This window comes from Echeneis naucrates, chromosome 14 (genome assembly GCF_900963305.1).
Source record: "Echeneis naucrates chromosome 14, fEcheNa1.1, whole genome shotgun sequence".
Lineage (NCBI taxonomy): Eukaryota > Metazoa > Chordata > Actinopteri > Carangiformes > Echeneidae > Echeneis > Echeneis naucrates.
In genome coordinates, this window is record NC_042524.1 from 9,374,844 (window position 1) to 9,399,207 (window position 24,364).

General features: G+C 39.4%; 1 protein-coding gene across 7 annotated transcripts in view; it reads left to right on the forward strand.

The window, feature by feature from the left end:
* The first annotated feature begins 13,162 nt into the window (after positions 1–13,162).
* The window catches only part of tcf7 (transcription factor 7), a 62,690-nt gene continuing 51,488 nt past the window's right edge, over positions 13,163–24,364 (forward strand). For 3 of the 7 annotated variants that reach the window (XM_029519601.1, XM_029519597.1, XM_029519602.1), the window contains exons 1-4: positions 13,165–13,757; positions 14,151–14,220; positions 14,971–15,024; positions 15,615–15,721. In XM_029519601.1, coding sequence (XP_029375461.1) covers positions 13,575–13,757; positions 14,151–14,220; positions 14,971–15,024; positions 15,615–15,721 — 414 coding nt within the window. In that variant the 5' untranslated portion in view covers positions 13,165–13,574. Of the gene's footprint in view, positions 13,758–14,150; positions 14,221–14,970; positions 15,025–15,614; positions 15,722–24,364 lie in introns of all 7 variants that reach the window. The other 4 variants (XM_029519596.1, XM_029519600.1, XM_029519599.1 and 1 more) reach the window with 3 other exon arrangements.

A 24,364-nucleotide genomic window follows, 5' to 3' on the forward strand; every position in this document is an offset into this window, starting at 1 on the left:
TGGTCTTGAAAGTAAAAATCTGCGACATAGTCATATGGCCCAACGTTTAAATTTATGTTCCATATATATATATACATATATAGGAGCATGCTGCCAGATTTGTTTTTTCATCCTGATCCTGTTTGAGACATTTCATTTGTATTTTACATTTTACAACACTTTGTATTCTTTCTTGATTTTTTTTCAGTTTGTTTTTTACTTCTTTAACATCTGTCTCCTACAGCATCACCACAGCCTCCTCTTTGCGATGGTTACATGGTGATTTATTTTTTCCAGCTTCTTGACTGCTGAGCAGACCAGTACGTAAATGTGGATGGAGTTTCAACAAATGTTGTGATTTGGTTCAGTTACAATTTTTAAAACAAAATGGTTTTAAAGGGAGGTTACGAACAGGGAAGAGTGGGGCCTGCCAGTGAGTCTATTTTTAAAGCATTATGAATCTGTTTTAACTTTACAGCAATTCCAAAATGGTAAACTGTAAAAAGGCAAAACAAATCTGATGGGTTTTTTTTGAAGAAACTGCAGCTAAAAGTGATTGTTTTTCTTTAAAATAAAAAGTAATTTTTATCCTGAAGTGAAGATCATTGTTTCTATTTCAGTAAAGGCAGGACAAGTCTGCCAGAATCATACTATAAACCATGGCATGACCATCTAAGTTTTTGTGAATTTCAATGTGGTCTTGCCATTGGAAGCAGATGTCTGTGTGCTTTGCTTCTTTTTTCTCCAAATTCATTAGAGAGAAAAAATAACGAGGCCAAAATTATGCAGAAGCAATGCAAGAAGCAAAAAGTAAATAAAATAAAGAAGATCAAATTGAAAACCAAGCAGATCTCTGACATCAAACAGTCACAAAAGCAGACAAGAGGAAGAGCAAAACGCAAAACAGGACTTTGGTAATGAATGTCCTGTTTGAGGTAGTGTGTTGTTTCCTGGGACATCCTGGTTCCTGGGCAGAACCATCATAGACACAGTCGGCCTCTCTGGCTGTGGTGAACACACTAACCACTAATATAAGGTTGGCTCAGCAAAGGAGAACAACAGCACGGCCACACTAACCAGACAGCTGCAGCTTCCTGCATCACAATATGCAAGAGGAGGGATTAGCCACTCACACAGCATAATAAAAACAACAACAAGACTGATGACAATGACACAAATAATTATCATAATTACACCGTCACTATACTGATCCGGCCATGACTGCTGCCATGGAAATGTTGTCGGCCTAAATGAAGAAGATTGGTCTTTACTTACACATTGTGTCTAAAACAGATAAAACAATCAGAACAGAAGGATGTTAGCTCATGACAACACTAATAGCAGCAGTTTTAGAATGATCAGATGGCATGAACAATCGACACAAGAGGATGCTTTCAGCTAAAAAGGAAAAAGGAGGTCACGAAGAGTCTACAACTCTGTGAGGCTCCCCTTAATGCTCATATTGGCACGCTACCAGCCTCACAACGACGACGCTCATACGTTGTTTATGTTGTTTGTGATGAAGCGATTGAAGGAAAACTCACTGATTTTTAATTGAGGTGGATGATTTTGCCCATTTCATTTTTGTAGTCATTGGATGCAAACTTGGGGCATTAGAAAAGTTATTTTCATTCACAATAGATATTGACCATCAGCATCAACTTTCACAGTAATCCAATGGGTGACGCTTTATTTGATTTTTCATTCAAAAATCTCCATTTATTGCGGGCAATTTAAAGAGATCGCAAAATGTGAGGAGCTATGAATATTGGCCCTAAATTTCATGGCAATCCATTCTAGAGTTGTCAAACTATTTCCATTTGGATCAAAGTTGGATCAAAGTAAATCCAACAAACAACCCTACTGGCTAAAAAATAATAAAATTAATAACCGATCGTATTTACTCAGAAATACAGGGGAAGGCAAAACACCAGTTCTGTTAAATCTCACCACTGAGTAGGATGGTGCTCGAAGAGCAGGTTCATTGTGCAGGTCTCATCATAGCAGATGTGTATATGTACCTGAGTGTTGTTCCCTCACCAGAGCACTCGTACACCAGAAGGTGGCAGGAATATACAAAAAAACTGACAACCATCAAAAAACCTAAGAAGAAGAATTGCGTCCTTCAGCATCAGCTTAGAATGTACACGAATGTAGCACGTGAACTGAAATCACAGGATGTTGTTTTGAATTTAGGCTATGCTTGACTTTTTACACTCTGCAGGACACACATTGGTTTTATATTCTTCTTTAATAGTAATCCCTGTCGACGAGTCCGGAGAAATTCAGTATAGGGTAAAGTGAAAATGATGGAGGATGATGGTTGTGGATGGTTATGGATGGTTTGATTTAACTGAAGGGAGCAGCTCATAAAAAAAATGGAATTCAGCTCAAAAGTGTCAACTATGATTTTACTGAAAGTCATATCACATCAGCGATGCCCACAAATATGCCTGTATTATAGGGAAGCAAGCTTCATCCCAGGGCCCATCTGGAGTCACGTCAGCTGTGTAATTTTTTGTTTCTTTTAGCATTTTAAGGACCAAGTCCTGCTGTTTTAAATCACAAAGAGGGGCTGAAACAACAGTCTAATGTAGTAAATCACATTTTCTGTCCAAACAATGAAAAAAGAACCCTGATGCATTGAAATATATCTTTCAAAAGTTTTGATTAAACACAAGTCAAACAATTTTTCCCAAAAGATGCATTTCTTACTGAGCAGTTATTTTAATGTAAAATTAACACAGTTGAGCACCTATTGAAAGAGACATTTGAAGTGGTGAATAATGTGAGCAGTTCTACAGAGGGTTTGGGTTTTTTTTTTTTTTTTCCGGTCTACCAAGGAGGTCGTTTTTATCCGTGTCTGTTTATTTGTCATAAGTCCTGAACTCCTTTGCGCTGCAGTTAGTGGAGGGGTGGGACTGGACATGGGCCAGGGAAGAACTATTATGTATGAGGCAGCTCTGAGGCAGATTCATTTCCTATTACTTTGAATTTCTTTTCAGTCCCGTGCATGTTGTTTGACACTGGCCTCTTGGCTTTTCAGTTTTATGAATGTCTTTTGAATTCAATGAAGGCCACTGGATCTCAAAGCCAACAGCAAACTTATTGGCGGATAATTTAGTGTCTCATGGGTTCATTTTATTATGATGGATTAAGACTCTTAGTGTGCAGTGCTTAAATCATCTTATCACTAGTTCTTTGTCAAACTTTTTCCTTCCAGTTTACTCTGAGTGATCTCTAGCTTGGTCATTTATATACATGCTTCTTTAGACAAAGCACAAAAGTTCATTTCTACCAGCCTCCTACTGCCATAGAGATAGTTACTCAAAGATAAGAGGAAGACTTACTCGACTACTGTAACTCCATCTAATTCAACTAGCATCAGTCTGTAAGTCGATGGTTTTCTCTTATAGATGAAAAAAGGCATAGAGCTGTGTAGATACTTGACATACTTTGATAGGGAAGCCCTTTTTAATGGTTGATATAAGTACTGCTGCTATGAGCATTGCAAACTAAACTATTCAAACATTTCAATTTTATTCCAGATAAATGCACTAGTGGGAACTGTATATTGCCACATAAAGTTTGTTTCCATTGAGCCAAGCTGCAGCCTTGTGGTTCATCAGTGTGTGAGTATGTTTAGATTTGAATCAACCAAAACTGATGTTTTGAGCTTTAAATAGCAGGCATACTGTCTGAACTCAGGCAGGCTGCAGTCTTTTCAGCGTTTTCTTTTTTGCAAAAGTGTCTGTTTCACACGTTCTGCGGTGGAAAGCTGCATGTGCATATTTTCATGTACAAATGTGTGTGTGTGCGTGTGTGTGTGTGTGTGTGTGTGTGTGTGTGTGTGTGTGTGAGAGAGAGAGGCAAGGAGTGAATGGTTTGGCTCCACATCAAAGGCCCCTGCGAGTCTCTGCATTAACGAGGCCCTTTGTTTCCTGCCTCCCAGATTACAGCACGTCTCTCCCTGCACTGTGTGTGTTTGTGGGTGTGTGTGTGTGTGTGTGTCTATTAGTCTATGTAAGGGTGTGAGTGTGTGGAAGGCACAGTACCCTGTGGACTAAAGGCCAAGGACTGATCCTCCTCCTCATCTTCTTCATCTAATGTATCCAAAACCAAGCTGATCCAAGGTCAGTGTAAAGGTTTTAGGAAACAGCGCCAAGAGCACGACATGACACGCACACACACACACACACAAACACAACAAGAAAGCAATGATACAAAAATATCCCAGCAGCCTGATGTGACAGCAGATTTAGGTTGTGCGTGCATACACTACTGGACAAAATGACTGATGGGAGGAATATGCAGACTGAAGCTTGAAAACAAAACCAAATCATCCCTTCAGGGAGTAGGCACCATACCTCACCACTGGGCTGCTTCCCTTTCATGGTAGTTACATTCAGTTTGGTCGTTGGACTGTGGGGGGAACAGAGGGGGGCAGAGATGGAGGGGACCAGGTTCAATGAAGTAGCAGTGGGCTTGGAGGAGACCCATAGGGCATGGTGGGAAGACAAGTAGGAGGAGATGGAACAAGCAACCATAAACAGCTGACAGAGGAAGACCCACGATGGTCGGCCAGACAAAAGGAGTTCTCCCACTGAACGACATGGCCGTTGAGATGTCATATGGACAGTGACCGTAACAGTACTAACTACGACTGTTTGACCTTTGAGCCTCAAAGTCCTAGACTTCCACACACAGGAAGGAAGAAAGATCTCTCTCTGTGCAGGCTCTTTTCCCTCTTGAAATATCAAAAAAAGTACACCAGACTTGACATTGTTGGAACCTGGGTGGAAGAGAAATGAAAGCGGTTAAAAAAAAACTCATGCCCACCAGATTTGATGGGAATTTGTCTGTTTGTCTAACCCACAATCTGAAGGCTGTGTGATCTCTCCACACAGCATTTTTTTCCAGATCTTCTTCTTCTTCATTTTCCGTTTTCAAAAAGAGCTCTCACGTTCTCATGAGCTCTCAAGAGTTTCTGGTGGATTTTTTCTTTCTTTTTGAATGTATCCCACATGGTTCAGTAGGGATCTGGAAAAGATATCAACATCTTTGAGTACATTGTTCACTGCGGCATGGGAGAAGGTGGAGGCATTGGTCAGGCCACCGAGCATCACTAGGTTTTGATAATGGCAGCTTGGTGTAATAAACACAGCCAAATACACAATCCAGACATGAGGACGAAAATCCTGCAGCATCGTGCATCATAATGCATCAAGGCAAGGATGTGGCACACAATCAGTCCTCCATCAACTCCAGCCATTGACCATTAACAGGTCTGCGAGGGAGAACTAGAAACAGAAGAAAGCGCATTCCTCAGGCAGACAGCAAGACAGTGCCAATCCATGCCTAAAGTAGTAGTGGGGATTGTGTTTAACTAACCAAGTGTAAACAAGAATTATGGGAAATGGATGGGCAAGGAAAAAAGTGAAATGAAAGAGTCCTATGATGGCTACCTGACATGGGGGGGGGGGTGCAGAGGTGGCCATTGAGACCGTTGTTTCCCTTTCTGCAATGATAGCACAGAATTAACTGGAGATGTCAGCCTCTTATTGTTCCTCCTGTCACAGGTTTAAACTGCCTAATGGCCAAATCTGTGCAATTGAAAACCTGCAAGCAGCTCAGCTGTAAGAGCACACCAGAGGTTGGCTCTCCCTCTTGGCGGTTCTCCAGAGTTTGACTGAGCTTGACAGCAGAGAGATAATGTAGGACACCCCGGAGCATTCAGTGGGAAAGGTAAATGGCTTGAGTTTTAAGGCCAAACAACACTGAAGCAAAAATGGCCAGTCACTGCCAGACTCAATGTTGTTGGGGAGACTCTTGGGGTTCTGGCTCTGGTATTGTGACATTCATGCAATGAGAGAGGTTCGAGCAAAGTGAGGTGAGGTGGTTGAGGCTGAATTGCAGAAATTGGTTACAGATGGTGTCAAATAGCTAAATCGTCTATCGCTTCCATTTCTGAAGTGGGGTGCTAAAATGAAGAACAACTACCTGAGCCTACAGCTACATACACAGAGGGCAGGTCCGCTAGGTTGGGCTTGCTTTATTTGCACTAAACACAAGAATATCTTAGTCGGAAAACTAAGTAAAAAGAATTCAAGGATCCAAATGTAAGTCAAATGTCAAAAAATGCCATTAGGATCCATACAGACAAGCAAGGACAGAGCACTGGGAACACACCAGGGAATTATATACCAGAGAATATTTAGATAAGTGAGCAGGTGAGTAAAGAGGAGCAGGTCAGCTGGTTCTACATGCAGGTATAGCAGGCAGCTAAGAGCTAAGAAAGTACAAACAACTGTTTGAATCAGAAAACTGATTGTGACACGGAATGATGAATTAGGTTTATTTGTGTCGTAACTACTCAACTATTGCATTGTTGTGTTTTCAGATATACTGCACAGTATCATGTAATTCCCCATCATCTATGCTGTAATTTTAGGTATAGAGACAAAGCTATAACATGTATGAGAGATCGTGAACTTTCTTCAAAATAATAGGTGTATGAAATAAAAGCAGAAGCATTGCTAATTTTTCTGATTGTCCTCTTTATTTGTGTGAATTCCTGACTTTGGTGTTGGAGAAAAGGGGATAAATAAGAAACAGCAGGTCTGTTTTAGTTGTGTTTTACTCCATTCAGTAACAGAAAAAAGCTGCAATCTGTTTATACTGTGGACATGTTCAAAAGCAGTTTTTATTTTATGTTTCCTGGATTACTCAGAGACATGTTGGAAAGAATGTCCAAGTATCATCTTACCAAAAAAATGCAACCAAATTTGGAAAACAGAAATATTTATTGGGTCAAAGCTACCTTCATCTCTTAGTGACTAATATTTAATTTAGGTTACATGAATATTTCATATTTCAGGACAATCACTGGCTTGTCTGTGTGAAAAGAGCCCCATACAGTTGATTTGTGAGTCAACTTGAATCAGTTAGGAAATTACCAGCAACCTGTCATGGAGTACAAAAAAAAAAAAAAAAAACAACTTCCAACCTTCGTGTCTGGCTTCAAACCTTATACTACAACCTCCAAACCATTTCACTGCACCTCAGTCAACTCAGCAGCATACAGTGACAAACCTTGCAATGTGTGTGTGCGGTGACAGAGTGTGACGCAGAAGCTCTTTCGCTGCTATTTCCAGTCACTATCAGACCTGTTTTTCATAAGCTGGAGCATGATTTGTTAATGCACGTCTGTAAAAAAGTTCATGAACTGAAGCAGGCCCGAGCAAAGATGGAGCTGTTCCAACCACAGTTCAGCTTGCTCTTTCCTCTGAGAAGAGAGCAGGCTGTGTGCAGGCATCTGAAGGGTTTTGCTCCATGCAGGGATATAGAGACGGTTCAAAATAAAATGAAAAAATGAAAAGGGGTTATCTCCTGTTAGACTGCGACAGATACAGCATGAAGAAAACAAAGAAATTAGTGATGGAATGAAACACAGACCTCCCAATCAAGTCCTCTGTTGCCCAAAGAACAGTTTTATAGTTTTAATTTATTTGTTTGCTTATTTTCAAAAACCACACAGTAGATGAGCATCGTCCTTTAAAAGGATTTACTGGCATTCCTTCATAATAAATGTGATTGAAAGGGATCCATAATTTTGATCAACATCTGCATTAAAAACACTTAATCATCACACAAATCCATTTATACATCTTTAACCAGTTTTGATATTTCTGCTTAACTATCAACTAGATATGTTGTTCAGGATAAGATAAAATGCACATTTGACACATTTCACATCTTGTGCCCGACACAAAGTAATGAATCAAGTGTTTGCAACTTCATCCACTGATCCTCCATCGAAGACCAGCGATGTGTTTTCAAAGCATTTTTCCTCCACTGTTTATGTTTGTTGATTTCACCCCCTAAGCCCTCCACAGATCTACGATATCAACTTATAAATGTTTGATAAGCAGCTAACGAAGAGGTAAAAGGACTGCACTCTGCTTAAATCAAAAGAGACAGACACATTCAAATCAGCAAACACTCAGCAAACTAGAACTTGTACAAGTCTCATTATCTAGCACAAGATATCAAGTTCTTTTTATTTTGCTGAGCCAGTATCTTCCACAACAACACAACGCACATGAGAGCAACACCAGCTGTTTATTGTTAGCTAAAGAGTCATTTCAAACTAAAAGGTGTGGATTTAATGTCTCGGACATCTAAATAGAGCTTCTGGAGAAATAGATGGCCATCATTTCCCCCTTCCTTGCTGCTTTGTTGTCAAACTGGCATCAATGTATGGCACTTCATAAATAAGAGTTTAACAGTCTGAAATGATTCAAAGGTTATTCAGCCACCTACACAGATCACAGGTCACATCAGTTTATTAGTTCAGTCAAGCAAAAAATGTACCTACGTTTCAAATACAGGCCCGAAAGAAAAAGATAAGAGCTATTAAAGGTAACCTCTATTCTACTGTACGTAAATTAAACATATTCCTCTGAGATTTATTGGATTATCTTGCATAGAGATAGCTTGGTCTACTTGATATTAAAAAAAGATTAAAGATACACTACCACACAAAAGTTTGGACACACTTTCCCATTCAGTGTGTCCAAGCTTTTGACTGGTAGTGTAAATCAGTAAAATCTTAAATCCTGCTGAAACCACAGTTGAATATTTTATGTTTCATATTGTTGTCGGATTTGTGCTATATTCCATACACACTATGTGAAACTGTTGAAAAGATTTGTTGAGGTTCCACATTGCTGGCTGGATGCGGCCTTGAAGGACATGGTTTTGATTGTAGGAAAACTACCAATAAAAAGAACACAAGTGGTTCCAGTTAAGAGCTGTTCGCTTGGATGTGGCTTAACCCCAATGAAAGGACATGATTTAATTACTCTGCAGCTTTAATGCGCCTGATGTTGCCTTAGAAAGCACACTATATAATCTTTTCTTGAACCAACTGTGATTCATCTTTGAAAAAAAAAAAAAAAAAACATGGAATAGCAAGAAGATTTTCCCCACTAATGATTGAGCAATGGCAAAACAGACTCATTGAAATTGTTACATCCACATATTAAATGAGTCCTTCAGTCACTGTCAGCAAAGTAAAGCAAAGTAAAGGGAAGTTTGTGTACTCTGCATGAAGTAGCTTTATTCATTTGCGCTGTTAATTTTTGTTAGAAAAAGGAATAACGTTTGGATTCGCACGCAGGATGTTAACCTGTTTCCCCACTTTAACTCCTGCTGCATATTGTTCAGTACAGGAGTTTCCAAGCTTTTTTGGCGACCTCTCACACTTAATCCAGACCCACCAGGGACACAGTACACGTGTCTTCTAGAGTTGACCATTTCAAGCAACGATGTTGTGTTTTTTCCCTGTTTTATTTGAATACCTTTTAGAGGCTTGAAGAGATTTACACATTAGAGTACTTTACTAGAACCAGAGCAAGTAAAAATTGATGAAAAGCTTTAAAAATAAAAAAAAATTGTGCCATAAATAGTTTTCTATTCTCTTTGACATGGACCTTCAGTTTTATCTTCCAGACCAAAGATTTGTTAACTGGTTCAACAAATTACAATATAAGAATATTTTCAATACTTTGTACCTAATTTAAACATATTGTTTTCATTTGAATAGTATGTCACCATAACCTGAAAATACCAACACTGCCCCCCTTGATTTGTTATGTAATGATATGTTTATCAAATTTGAAGTTACTGTGGATTGTCACAAGTGGGTTTTGCTCCTCTGGTTTTTGTTTACCTTTTAATTAGCTTCTAATAACATAAAGATCTTCGCATCAAATATGTTTCCATTATCAGAATAACCACAGCCTTTGTCATGTTCAGATATAGAACAAGTATCTACATCTGCGTGTGAGAGGCTCGCCTCTTTGGGTCACAGCAGTGATGCGTCTTTTTGTTTTCTGTGTGGGCTGTTTATCTCTTCTATCAGCTCATGCTTCCTTATTTGGTCTTTCCTGCCAGCAGATGATGTGCAATGTCACAGCAGTTATTAGCGTTCAAGATGAAGAGATGATGAGAAAAGGACACGCACGATGTATGTGAGTCACAAAAGCTGGTCTGGTAAGGCAGACTGGTTGTGAACCTGAATACGATGCTGCTGATCTGAGGAGAGTAATCAAAAATGCTTATAGCAAAACAGTGAGGCAGGCTGTTTGTGGGTCAGAGCACCTCAAAGTATTTCAAGAAGAGAAAGCACGTGCAGGGAGACTGTGTTCATCTCTGTATTTGTTTTCTTCATCTGTCTGCAAGAGGGACCGACAGGCTGAACACAGCTCATTGCCTGAGGTGAACCTGTGAACCCATGTGATGAATGTGTGTAGCTATGAGCGCCGATATTCATGGAAACTGTTAAGATCAGAGTGAGGCGAGCTGATGAGGCAGTGGCCCGCATAGAGAGGTGCTGTCTCTCTGGAAAAACAGCTGTCTATATTTAATCAAGGCGAATAAACAAGGAGTTTAAACAACTCATTTATAATTTAGATTTGCATACATTAAAACTGCTCATTTTAATCTTTTTATTAATATGCATCAACGATATTGTATAAATATGCAGTTTTATGCAAATAGCAGGCCCATTTTCTGTTTGTATTTAATTCTGTTCCCCAGCTGTGGATCATCATTTTCATTCAAGGCAACCGACTCAGATTAAGTCAAATATTAAGTCACTGCATGGGAGTGTATAAATACTTCTCAATTAAAAACTCTGAAGAACAGCTATGCTACTGTATCAGCATTAAAAATGCATTGGCATTGGGAGGGAAATAGGGGAAGTTTGAGTTTGATAAGACATCAGAACTTCAAGTCTACATCTTTGAACTATGTTTTGGTTTTTATTTTTTTTTACTTCTCCTTCTTTCCCTCCTCCAATCAAGTAGATGCAATTGCTAGCACTTTTTTTTTTTTTGCTGTTTTGGAGGCTGTTACAAAATCTGGGGGATGTAAGGACCAGCCAAAAACATGCTGTGCCTCCGTTATTGATGAGCATGCCGTGCCTTCTGATGTTTTTCACAGAATGTCCTACATTTTGCTGTTTCTTGTCTGAGCTGCCATTTTTCTGTAGATGCAAATGAGTAGTTTTGTTCCAAAATAGGAAAATTACCAACTGAACAGTGTTAGAGCTGCGCTACAAAAGGACTGCAGGGATAGTCAACCCTACAAGGCATAATTTCCAACATTATCAACCAACTCAATGATGACCAGCATGTATATTTGCAAGTATAAGACCAGATTATGTCCTGTCGCACAACACCCACAATAAAAGGAAAATATGAAGAACAAAATAAAGCAATGCATTATCTCTATGGGTGTCCTACATGATAATTGTTAGGAATTACTAAAGGAACAACCCTGCATATATTGTTTTAACCAGTCAAGAGAGAGAAGGGGCGGGATTTCATATAAACGAGGCAGCTCATTGGATTTCCTCTGTCTGTCATCAGGCTGTCATGACTTTGTCAAAGCAAAGCACACAAAAGTGAAAGTGAAATGTTTGTGTGAGTGTGTGTGAGTGACTGTTGTGTGTTAAGTTGTGAGGTAATTTTAATCAGCTTGGTAAAGCGATGGATGTTGCAACTAAAATGCTTTGTTTCACGTTTGTTTTTTTTTTTTTATTCATTCATTTCAATAATTTAAGTCGATTTTAAATGATTCAGGCTGCAGCTAACTTTTTCATTTTCATTATTAATTAATTTTTATTCAATCTTTTGCTTTATACAGTATCAGAAAACACTAAAAGTTTCCCATCACTATTTCCTTAAGGCCAAGTTCACATAGAAACTCTAAGAATACCAAAATCTGCAAATTACTTCATAAGGTAACACAAACAAACCACAACAAAAATACAAAAACAATGCCCAATTTGAAAATCTGCAACTATCAAATGTCTGTGTGTGTCTGTTTATCAGTAGCTGCAGATTATTTTTAATTGACAAACCACTAATTTGAACAATTGTTGCATAACATTTAATATACATATATGGTGCAGATTACATTCCAGTACTGTAAAAATGAAATATTTGGGATGAAGGACATGAAGATCAAAACTTATTTTTGCATCTTTTTTAACGCTTCATTTATGTTTATTATACAGAGACGACATGGACAACATGCCCCAGTTTTTATACCTCATATGCAAAATCTTCTCTAAATAACCCTGTCCAGTGTGCTACCTTTGATAAAAAGCTATTTCTACACTTTATGATTGCACTCTTGATAATCTTGTAATTTTAAGTATTAATTGCTTCTAAAAATCCTAGTAGATCTGCAATACCATCACCAAAACTTCAAAAGAATAAATGGAAACTCTGTAAAGAGCCAAATAATGAACTGGCTCCACATTAAAGAAGAAAATCCTTTTCCTCACATTTGAATGTAAAAATGGGTTTTAGCTCCTGATTGTGGATCATTATCATTTTGTAATAATTTGATTTTAAACCAGTTGGTGACCCGAAAAAAAAAAAGGTGCAGATTCTGTGCAAATTTTGATTTGAGATTAAGTCTGATCTGCAAATTAATGAGGTGGTGATTATCACTTCAGTATTGTAAATCAAAAATTAAATCTGGGAGAAATGAAATGAATGAAAAGCTAACTAATATTCTGTCCTCATTTGTGTTATTTAAACATCATACTCTAAAATACACAATTTGGAAGTAAAATATTTCTTTATTTGAAATATATTTAAATCTTTGGGATGATATAGTGAAACGTATTAATATGTCCCCAGTGAGTGCTGTCATTTATATAATTTCTAATGCTTTAATCTGTATGAAACATTTTCCTGTTAATTCCTATCATTTTACAGACTAATGGGTAGTTTAAATGACTAACAAGGCATCATATTTTATTAGCCAACCTACTTTAACTTCACGCAAACTGAAACCAGAAACACATGATGAACAACCTTAACTACAATACAGACCAAAAGTAGACTTTTTCTTTTCTTTTCTTCTACAGCAACATTAAATTCACTGTCAGAAAAAAAAAAAAAAAAAAAAAAAAAAAAAAGGAAGAAAGAAATGCAGCAGCAGCCTCCTGCAGCCAGGGGACGCGGATGGTGTGAACACGCCCCTGGAAGTCATGAATAATGCCCCGTTGAGCCGAGCTCAGGGAGGTGGATGTCTCTTTAAGAGCGCAGCCTCAGCCGAAAACAATCGCACCCCCCCCCCCACCACCCCCCAACAAGTCATCGGACCTGTCAATCATCCGGTCGGCGCCCTTTGATGCCGAGTGTCTTGGGCTCAAATGAGCTGTTTGCTGTCGTAGGAAACATTAGTCCTGCACCGACCGACCAGCCGGGGGACGCCACATCTCAACTTTTTCCCCTGCATGCGGTGGAGGTTTCTGCACTTTGGAGGCGCCTCACACTGAGGAGATTTAACACACGCACACACAACAACAACAACAACAAAAAAAACACAAAAAACTACCGCTTGACTCTTTTTTTTGCCTCCATTTTTATTTAAACTTAGTTGTGTTTTTTTTTTTATTTCCACCCCGTTTTTTTTTCTTTTTCTTTTTTTTTTTTTTTTTTACTGTTGGTGTTTTTTCTTCAACCCAAAAGAAGAAGTGTGAAACATCGCTGGAAGGTGGGGAAGTAGACATGCCTCAGCTCAGCAGCGGCGGCGGGGACGACCTGGGAGCGAATGATGAGATGATATCGTTCAAAGACGAAGGAGAGCAGGAGGAGAAGATCCAGGAAAACGCCTTCACCGAGCGAGACCTGGCCGACCTCAAGTCCTCTCTGGTGAACGAGTCGGAAATAAATCAAAGTCCGAACTCGGCGGTAGGTGGCAAAGAGTGTGTGTGTGTGTGTGTGTGTGTGTGAGGATACACACTGAAGGACACAGAGAGACTGTGTGTGTGTGTGTGTGTGTGTGTGTGTGTGTGTGTGTGTGTGTGTGTGTGTGTGTGTGTGTGTAGGCTTGTTTTTATTTTACACGCTGTTGACAAGCGTTGAATGGGACCGAAATGAATTGCCCCTCGGGGGTAACAGTGGTGAAATGCCCCGGCTACCAGAGGGGGAACAGGGGAAAAAAAAAAAAGATTTAATGAGTTAAAGAGTTTCTGTAACACTTTGGGCAAACTGCTGTTGTTCTTCGTCGTCGTCGTCGTCGTCTTTCTTAAACTTTGTTTTCTCGGCGTCCCTGAGCGTCTCTTTGTTGTCGCTCCCTTGCAGGCGGTCAGACGCGGACAGCAGGCCGAGCAGAGGGGCTTCGCTGAGAAACACCGGGAGCACCTGGACGGGGGTAAGAGGGCAGGAAGACTGAAGGCACTCACAGATCACTACACAGCCCACCCCCCTATCTTAAAAAAAACAACAAAAAACAAAAAAACAACAAAACACACAGCTGAGAAGCAGTGAACACCTCACTGTGTCAAAGTGAAGCAGGGACACGTGTTGCTCCATGAGAAGTCCCCTCGGAGAGTTTTTCAGGTGTATACTCTTAAAACCGACATGTCTTCAGCCCCCAAAGTTATCTCTCTAATCCATCACTTGATGAGATTTCCTCCTGTTCTGTTTAAACTCCACTCAACAGGCTGATGTAGAAGTGGCCTCTCCAAAAGTTCTCTGTAGAAATGTGGAAAGACTCTTTCAGTCCCTGAGATCAGCTCTTCTGTAGGTCATAGCAATTTGTGTAAAATGTGTTTTAAGATGTTGTCTTTTCTATGCTAATAGATTCCTATTTCCTCGAAGTCAGCTTTGATGTCTCTTGCTGCGTAGAGCTTTGTTCCCAGACTACCAAAGGTGGTGTCAGTCAGTCCTTAAGATATTAATTTTTTGTGCTTGTTTTTACCGTCCAAATGAAGTGAACTTGTTCACTCACAGGTCGCAGTTGAGTGATTGCATTACTCAAAGAAAAATGTTCTCACACTGTCCCTTTTGAGTAAAATCCCAATCATGGCTTGAAGGAAAAGTGAAAGCCACACATTTTGCCCCCCTGCTGAGTAATGCATATTCCTTGATTGCATTATTTATTTCATTTTCTATCACGCAGCTTCCAGCCATGTTAAAAGTTTTTGGCACCTTCGGAGAAGCTCAGCAGTGACAGGTGATGAAACTGGAAGAGAGAAAGAGAGGGGGGGGGTGGGGGGGCAGTGTTTCATGCAGATCAGGTGTAACCCGGTTATAGCTGACCTGCAGAGAGAGGCCTCTGATGCTTAATATGGGTGGTGGGGGGAGATAAATTAACACATAGGCTACAGGAGTTCACGCCTCTAAGGCTAGGTGACGCTTGTAACACTTTTGTCCCAAGTATTGTTGTCTGTGCTCATACAAGGATATAACATGTAGTAACTAGAACACTTGTAAATAGTTGACCTACTTTGTATGCACGCTCATTTTGGATGTTAGATTGTTTCCTTTTATTCTGAAGCACGCAGCTAAATAATTTTTTTTTAACAGCATTGTAGGAGTAAGTATCGGATTTTGTTTCATTTTAATTTGTATGTTTAATCCATAGTCTCTTATTGCCATTTTGACTTTGCTTTTTTTCCAGTTTAAATCAAAAGTTACCATCTTGAGATCTCAGAGAGCACGAAGGAAAATGTGTATAAACTGGAAGATATTCTCATCCCATTAAAATATTTTCAAGCTTTTTAAGGTTCTTTTTCTTGTTTTGTCTTTTACATCCAACCTCAGTGTCGAAGCAGCAAGATGGAGGCATGTACAAGACACCAACGTATCCTGGGTATCCATTCCTGATGCTGCCTGACCCCTACCTCCCCAACAGCTCAGTTTCTCCATCTGTAAGTCCACTCCTGTTTGATTCTCTGCTGGCTGTGGTGCACTGGTCACTGTTTTATCTCCAAAGGCTTTCTTGTATTACTAGCTGTTGGCAGTATGAGGCCCTTATCTGCTCCTGTGTGTGCCCTACTTTGCACTCCGGTGCAAGTCTATGCACTTCAGCTACTGTTTGTATTCTTTGGTATCAAGTCTCTCGAGCAGGAAATATGCTTTATTTGAGCTTTTTAAATAATATTCAGTGCGGGTGGTGATGTTCTGGCCACTGCTGAGGAAATAGGAAAGAATCGTACATGAAGGGATGGATGTCTTCAGACTGAGTGCCCACTGGCCAGTATCTTCTCGTTGTTTTTGAATAGAATAACCCAAGTGTCAATAGCATTGAAGAGACACAGTTCGGCCATGACAAATGATAGGGGGTGATTTTTCTTTTCTTTTTGGATCAATGTGTGAACAGTCTTTACAGGCATTGCTGCTTTTTTTTTCTTACATTTTTTGTGAAAATGATGCTGCAAATCAGGATAACTCGACCCACATCAACCTCAGCGTCCATGTTAGATGCAATCGGGACACTGTGGTCTCATCTGCAGTCTCTAACGGCTTACCTTTTACATAATTGCATTTTTATCACTTTATACACAGACTGGGATGATTGTTTTGTTGATAAATAAGATTTGATGAGTGTTTGGCTATAGCTCTAGACTCATTCCAGTAAACTGCCTGTAAATGTGTATGGAATAAATTTTTTATAAATTTTTTTTTTTTTTCTTTTTAATTGTCTGTAGATATATTTCTGATTTGTAGTTATGTGATTGAGGTCTTCCGTCATTGCATAACCTCCCTCAAATCAAATCAGAAACAGTAATTTTATCTTCAGGTACAGTAAATCAATATTCCAGTGAATTTTATTTAGCCTGTCACCGTTAGATCAGAGTGACATTGCAAATCAGTGACAAACTTTACATGTGTTGTAATTTGGCTTTGAACTATGTTGTTTCCCCCCAAACTGCCTTATAAAATAAAACGGCCTTATAAAAACAGAGCGAAATTAAATCAATGTGCCGCAGCCTCACAAGGGAGCAGCATAAAGAGAGAGTGTTTTTGTTTACACCTTTGCTGAAGTTGGAATATGATCGATGTCGTCATCATGAACCGTTTCACATGACGTGTTCCATCTGTTTGTACCTGATTGAATGACAAGAGGTTTGTCACTGCCTTAATAGCTGTTCTAAGTGTTAAACCGCTAAAAGAAACATCAGAAAGACTTGTGGAAGGATTTCAAGTATGCAGTATCACTCATCCAGCCAGACAACCCTAAAAAATTAATCATAAAATCCCCTCAAGTCACCCATAAGAGCCAATATCCATGGATAGGCTGACTAATTGCACCAAACATGAGTGGTTGTGCTTAATTCATTTTTCACATGCAGTTTAATCCTGTTGCCTGATTTAACCCCATGCTCTAGTCGCCTGTTTGTGAGAATACATTTACTGTAGGAATTGGCTTTATGGCCAGAAAATGTGATTCTATTTCTTATAATTTTCTGATCATGTTTCGCTTCACTGTCTTGTTGGATGTCTGGGAGAGAAGACCCAGCAGTTTGTCATGGGACATTTGAATGGGTCATTGAAGGGTCAAAAAAAGAAGCTGTTCGTTGTTACAAAATAGCTAAAAATAGCTTGTGCTGTCCTGATTTTAAGGAAAACATAAATTTTCGAGCACTAGTCTTTGGGGAAATAAACTTTCATGTTAATGTTATGTTAACTGTGAATCCATTTCTGTGTTGTGTTGTGAAAGTAAACATACAGAGCCTGCCCCTCACTCTGCCTTTTGTTAGACTATGAAATGCTTTGCATGAATAATGCATTTGTTTTTCAATTAGTTTAACTTTAAGCTGCCAGATTTGATTTTATAAAAAAAAAAAAACATAACTGGTACCTGGAGGTGTCGGTCATCTACACACTTGCTTCATTTGTCTAGGCTGCAGTTTAACACCTGAAAGAATGAAAGGGACAGATACATGCTACAGCTTTATGAGTATTCTCCGAAAGTTTGTTATTAATAAATCTGCATTGAGATGGAGAATACCGCTGAATGAACAACAAGTAAGAGAAAGTGTACTCGTATTTCCTTAATTATCTCTATACTTTTGTTGCATAAGACATACATCCGGCATCACGTTAGACAAACATGGTGAACAAGTGTGATGGTATTTATCACTCGTCAGTGTCTCCACCTCTTTCATCTTAGTCTCACAATCTCTTCTCTTCTCCAACCCTGGAGTGCCAACCGCAAAGCCTCTCAGAGATTGTGTTTGTTTGAGGGTGTGTGTGTGTGGGGGGGGGTTAGCGGTGGCAAGATAAAGAGCACTTTCTTTCCCAGTGTGTCTTCGAGACTCCACACAATGCTCACTTGTTGCCGCTTCCCTTGTAATTAGCCCGCTGGTTGTGAAGCAGTAGCGACGTATCAGGCCCCGTCTACCTGCCACTTGAAAGGGCTGAGAATAGTGGTTAAGGAGTTTTGGGGATGGGGTAGAGGGGCGGGTGATGATTATTATGGATGGAAGAGATGGATCAAAAACTATAGGTCTGGGAGCTTGACAGAAAAAAAGGGCTCTTTGGTGTTTTTCTAGTGCTCTGGTGTTAATATGGAACATGGCAACGCATGTTACAGCGCTCTGTCTGCTGTCCTTCAGCCTCGGCATTGTGTCTTTTAAAGTTTCACTTTTTGCTGCTGTTTTTCTTTATGACAGAGTTTGTAATTCTAGGAAGTGGAGTCCTATATTTTTGAGTAATAATTTTTGTGAATATTTCTAATGTTCTGAGTAATTGATGTAAAAAGCAGCAGGTCAAATGATTTGTTCAGTAATGATATTTGTATTACCAGTTTTCCCTTTCCTGTTTTAAGAATATAGACGCGACATCTTGATGTATTCCTGGTAGATGATTGCTTCCTGTGTTTCATGTGTTTGAAGCATTTGAAAAATTAGATCCCAGTTCAATTTGGCCAATCTTGTCCCAATGCAGAGATCTCTTCATTGAGTCAATAGGTCTCTTAAGTGATCAAGTGTAAATGAATGGACACCTACTGCGGTAGTTGATAAATTGTCAGGATTTATTTAACTTTACATTCTCTGATTTCAGATATTTGGCCTTTAGTGTCTCAGTCAGAGAAAACATGACCTTTGAAGTTTTGGCTCTTAGAACCATTCAGGAAAATAATACATTGAGTAATCCGAAATGAAAATGACCATTCGTTGAAGTTTTTATAATATTATGTTATTTGTTATATTTGCATCTAGTTTATTGGGCGACAGAGATGAGAATCACAAAAAATAAATAATTTTTTCAAGAACCATCGTGTGTTCCCATAAACTATGTAAACTAATAAACTCATTGTGAGAGCATTAGGTGACTGTATGACAGATATTAACTGTAATCTCTACCTCTATGTGTGTGTCTCTCTCCCTCCCCTTCCTCGGGTCAACCACGTGAATGTATCTTTCATTGTACAAGCCTATTTTCTATATGAGGCTATATGTGCATACTGGCTTCTCTCCCTTTTTAATGAGAATCTATCTGAAGATGCACAACCGCGACCATCTGGGGTCAGATTGCATTTCATAGAAAAGGAGAAAAAAAAAAGAAGAAAGTCCCAAGAGCTGCTGTTGTTCAGAAAAGATTAACATGTTATTTTCCATGTTCGCTCAAACCAGTTTTTCTAAAGTGGACAAAAAGCTGTATAAATTAACACGCTTATTTTTCTGGTGGCATTGTTAACATGGCGCGTAAAAGATAAAAAATGTTCTGTTCTCACAAAACCCGTATTATAGTATTACACAAGGCATTGCACTATTACATTAAAGAAGATATCAGCTGTTCTCCCGGAGGAAATGGCCAAAGAGAGAGATTTGTGGGATTCAGAAATAAGACAAAACTCCCACAACTTATTGTCTTTGGATAAAGCTTTATCCGGAATGTGTAAGGCAGTGCATGTGTGTGTGTGTTTGTGTGTGTGTGTGGTTGTTGTTGTTTAACTTTGTTACACTAAGTAATTTGTATGTATTTAAGGTTTTGGCATGGTGTGTGTGTGTGTGTGTGTGTGTGTGTGTGTGTGTCGTCATCTGCATGTTTTCTCCTCAAGTTTTTAGCCTTAAGCATGTGTTTGTATCCAGGGTTCATAGCGTGTTTTGTGTGCGTGTTTGCATGTAAGTGTGTGGATGCAGCATGTGTGTCAGACACCTACTGGCTGTATGTCTCATGCTCTGGATTACCAGAAGACTGTTTTTGAAGAGATCATCAGTCTTTGTCATCTCAACAACTCCAACCCCAGCAGAGAGGAGATTATAAAAAAAAAAATTAGAGTATTTTTCTCATTTCAGTATCCATCCATCTTTCTCCACATTCCCATTGCTGTTTTCATCTGTGCTTTTTTTTTTTTTTTTTTTCCATCAATCTGATTCCAATCATTGGTTTCCAGATCAACTTTCTTTATTTATTTTTTTCCGCTCACACAAAGCTCCAGGATCCGCATTAATCTTCAGTTACAGGGAAGTAATAATCAGTATAGGAACTTCACATTCAACTTTCAGGAACCTGGCTGTTGCCCGGCTGAAATATTTTTAAGCTGAATCTTGACCAGCTCAGGGACAGCTGCTGTACAGCTGAGCAAATACATATTTCCCTTGCTGGTTTTTAACATTAGCATGGGGTAAGTGGCTGCTGTTATTTGGTGCTTGATTATGGTTTTCAAAGGCGTTTCAATATAAAGTAGGCAAATAATAAATAGTCAGAAGGCCAAAAGAGGAGCTGGGAAAGGAGAGGGGGAAAACACAGGGCCGTCAGTTCTGTTTGCATTCATTTCACATTTCCATTAGTCTTCTGACCACACCTTTTAAATTATGATCTATTCTGATACACAGATGACTAAGAGCAGTTTTTCCCCTGAATTGTCTTATATTTGTGAACGCTGTTGGTTATCAAAAAGGATGTAGGAAAAACAAATGTTTTTTTTGGTTATAAATAGACCAAACTTCATGCACCAGTTCACCTTTAATATTTCACAACTGGTTGGTCTACAAAAGCAAAGAGAAATGTGCAGCTCTTGCTAGAGACCAGTCGTCATCTACCAAGGTAGAGTTGCCATTTAGCTTCATTTCTGCCAGCTGCTGCATAATAAAAGATCTGCAGTGTTCTAGTTATTCTCCCTTTGCTGAAGTGGACTTCCAAAGTAAAAACAGAAATAAAGCTGAAGTCACGTTGCCTGAAGTTGGTGGATGTTTGGTTGAAATTAGAAGTTATATTTGAATTGGCTAATTAGACTGGCACTTCTTCCTTAGATGACCACATATTTTATTTATTTAGTTTGAGAAACACTGTTTTCTGATTGGACCTTGGATTTTGTTAGTAGCTCTAATTTGGACCCTTTAAAGCAGACTTCATTTGAAAAGCAAAAAAAAAAAAAACCCCAAAACACACGACTAATGGGAAAAGTAACGATAAAGCACCCTGATACTTTTTCACAGGCAATTTTCTGAAAATTAAGAAGAATAGAAATGACTGATATTTAACTTCAGGCAGTTTTGTTCATTGTCAGAGGCGGTGTAAGTCCCTGTGATGTGGAGGCTGTGGTTACGAGAAGACGTCAACAAGTTCAGAAGACTACACACCTCTGTAAAGCACTTTCCCGCTCACTGTACCTGGACATTGACTGTAAAAGGCTGACTATAAATTTGGGAATACAGTAAAATGTTTGTTTACACTACTTTTTGGCAGCATGCAAACTTAGTCACTGGAGTTTACAAGTCAGCATTTAACAGCCCAGTGAATAAAGAGCAGCATCATTGTATCATTTGGGGGAATTTCCTGCTCATCAGACATCTCATCTCACAGACTAATCTTGACAGGAAGGTTGCTGAGAGACAGTTAACATATTGGGGAAAGTGTCAACGTGTCCCTTTATGGTTTTAAGTAAACCAAACCAGTGACTTTCCAAATCGTACAAGGAAAAAGCAGTTTAACTGTTTCCCTATTTCCGCTGACATCTTGTTTGCTTTTTGTCTCTCTGTATTATGTTGGTGGATTAAAGTCTCATGTTCTGAGCACATATCCCTTTTTACATTTGCCTCCACCTCTTCCGTCCATCCATTCAGAAATCAGCTGCTGTTGCTCACAAGCTTCCCTCCCCATCCCCTTTTCAGCCTCCTTGTATCTTCCAAGTAATACCAGGTCGATCCTCCAAGATCAAGGGAATGGCATGTGTGTGTGTTTGTGTGTGTGTGTGTGTGTGCGCGAGTCTCTAGGATCTTGCCACTTCCTTGTTTCCCATTGTACTGGGGTGTTGACAGGGGGGTTATTCAACCAGCCCCTAGTCCCATGGCAAACAATGGCAGCAACACAGGCTGAGGCCTCCCTAATCCTCCCTTCATACAGACCCAGGGGCTGGGATGAGCAGGGTAGGGGCCTCCCTGCCTCTGACTGGTTATGATAAGAGCCCTGCCGCTTGGATTTAAGAGGCCTAAAAGAAAAGCAGATTTCACAACAAGGCAGCAAAAGCTGGGGTCTGATGAAAACCTTGCATCTCCAAATATTGTTTTTAATACATATATATGTACAGACATAGATATATTTACATCCAAACCAGTAAATTGTAGGATTAATATCATAATAGTTTGCGGTTTCCAATGTCCAGTGTGTAAGAGACAAATGGATGGAGGAACTGGCAGAGTCTTAACTTGCCATTGTTGCAATGTATGTAAATGGGAGATTATGGTTATTTAGAGTCTGAGATTGAGTGAATGATAATAGGACAGTAAATCTTCATTGGTGTTCTTTGGGACGCATGAAAGAGTCCTACCTGTTCTCTATTTACATCAAATGCAACATCGTGTCCTGTTGTCTCGTTATTTTGCATTTGGTATAATTTTAAAAGCAAGATACCAGAATCTCAATTGGCATTTTGACCTTGGAAGGATTTCAGAAGGATTAAAAATTATAGGTCTGCAGAAAGTTTCAGTGCTAATCTCGAGGAAAAAGCAAGTGATAGCCACTGATCGGCCTACACTGAACCAGCATCATGCGTCAATGAAGAAACACATGAAAATCCAACAAAATCTCTCTTAAATAGAAATCTTTAATCTGTGTGTTTGTGTGTACTTGGTCACTGGTTGGTGTGATCCATCAGTCTTGGGGAAAGCGAAATAGGAGCAAAAGATCAAAAATATATTTGTATTTAGACAGATAAGTAGACCATAAAATTGGAGTTTACTAACAGAGAGCTAGAGAGGTAAAGGAAGCATCATAGAGGGAGGGGAAAGGGAGGAGGAGCAGATTAAAATACAAATGACCATAAGAGCATCCTCATCATCCCACTGGCTTTGAAGTAGTGGGCTATGAAGGCACCTCAAGAGAAACTGTTCAGATGACTGTTTGAAGGGGCGGAAATGTTTAAAAGAATATCAGAAGAAGGGTAAAAACCCCCTTGGATGGCCCCGAGGTGTTTATACCTGTAATTATTCATCCACTTATTTCTTTCTCACACATAGGGAGGGTGGGCCAGAGGAAATGGTAGTGTAGTAAAAGGCAGGTGTTGGCAACGGAAGTGTGTGCTTGTAAGATTGATATTATTAAGAGTTTTATCTTTTTATACATTCCACATAAATCTCATACATTTATACCTTCAAACCATATCTGAGCAAAACATTGAATTATCTTTAATACTGTGTTGCAGTTCTAATAGGAATAAATAAGATTAAGATGTGGAGAGGTTGGACAACCTTTGATAACCTAATGCTGCTGCTACTTGCATTACTAAGACCACATTTCCCACAATTCCCCCCAACTTTCTTGTCACCAAGAGGATGCTAAAGGTTTTCTTTTTTTTGTTGTTGTTGTTGTTGTTGTTGTTGTTGTTGTTGTTGGGGACTAACTGACCAGGTGGCATGGACCATGTAGTTTAGATAAGATTCAGTTCTTGGTTTCACTTCACAGATAAGGCATTTATGCATCACATACTTACATTCTTCAAGTCAAGTTCTTCAGTGTGGGGATTTTCCTCTTTACAGCAGGGCAGTAGTGTCTGCTCCAGGGGGTCTAATAGGAGTTATTGGACTGTTCACAGGCCCCTGGCCTCTCTTTTGATATGGTACACTCCACAAGCCACTCAGCTGGGATTTGGAGGAGGGCATCAAGCGGTCATGTGACAAGTTGAGATTTTTTGTCATAAATGAGTTATAAATTAATTTGATGCAGTGAACAACAGTAGGAGGAACGTGGTGGTCACATTTAAGATGGGCAGGCTTTGTGTGTTGAATAGTTAATAAAACAGGAAGTGAGGGATAAGAATGGGAGCCAAGAGAAGACAACATTTGGAGAAGGAACTTATTGTTTGGACCCCAGCAATCAAAATTTGCAGGAGGTATGTCTGATATTGTGTGTGTGTGTGTGTAAAAGTTGGGGGATGTTTCACCAAGGTGAGTCATTGGCCGACAGAGCGAAACCATGGTTTCCTCTGTGTTGTTGTTTACAGAGTGAGCTGTCTGGGCCTCCCAGATGTGTGTTCTCAGCTTGCAGTTAATCAGTGACAGCATTGTCTCTCTTAGGCACCAGTAGATATCAAAGTAGTAGCAGTAGTAATACTAGTAGGTGCT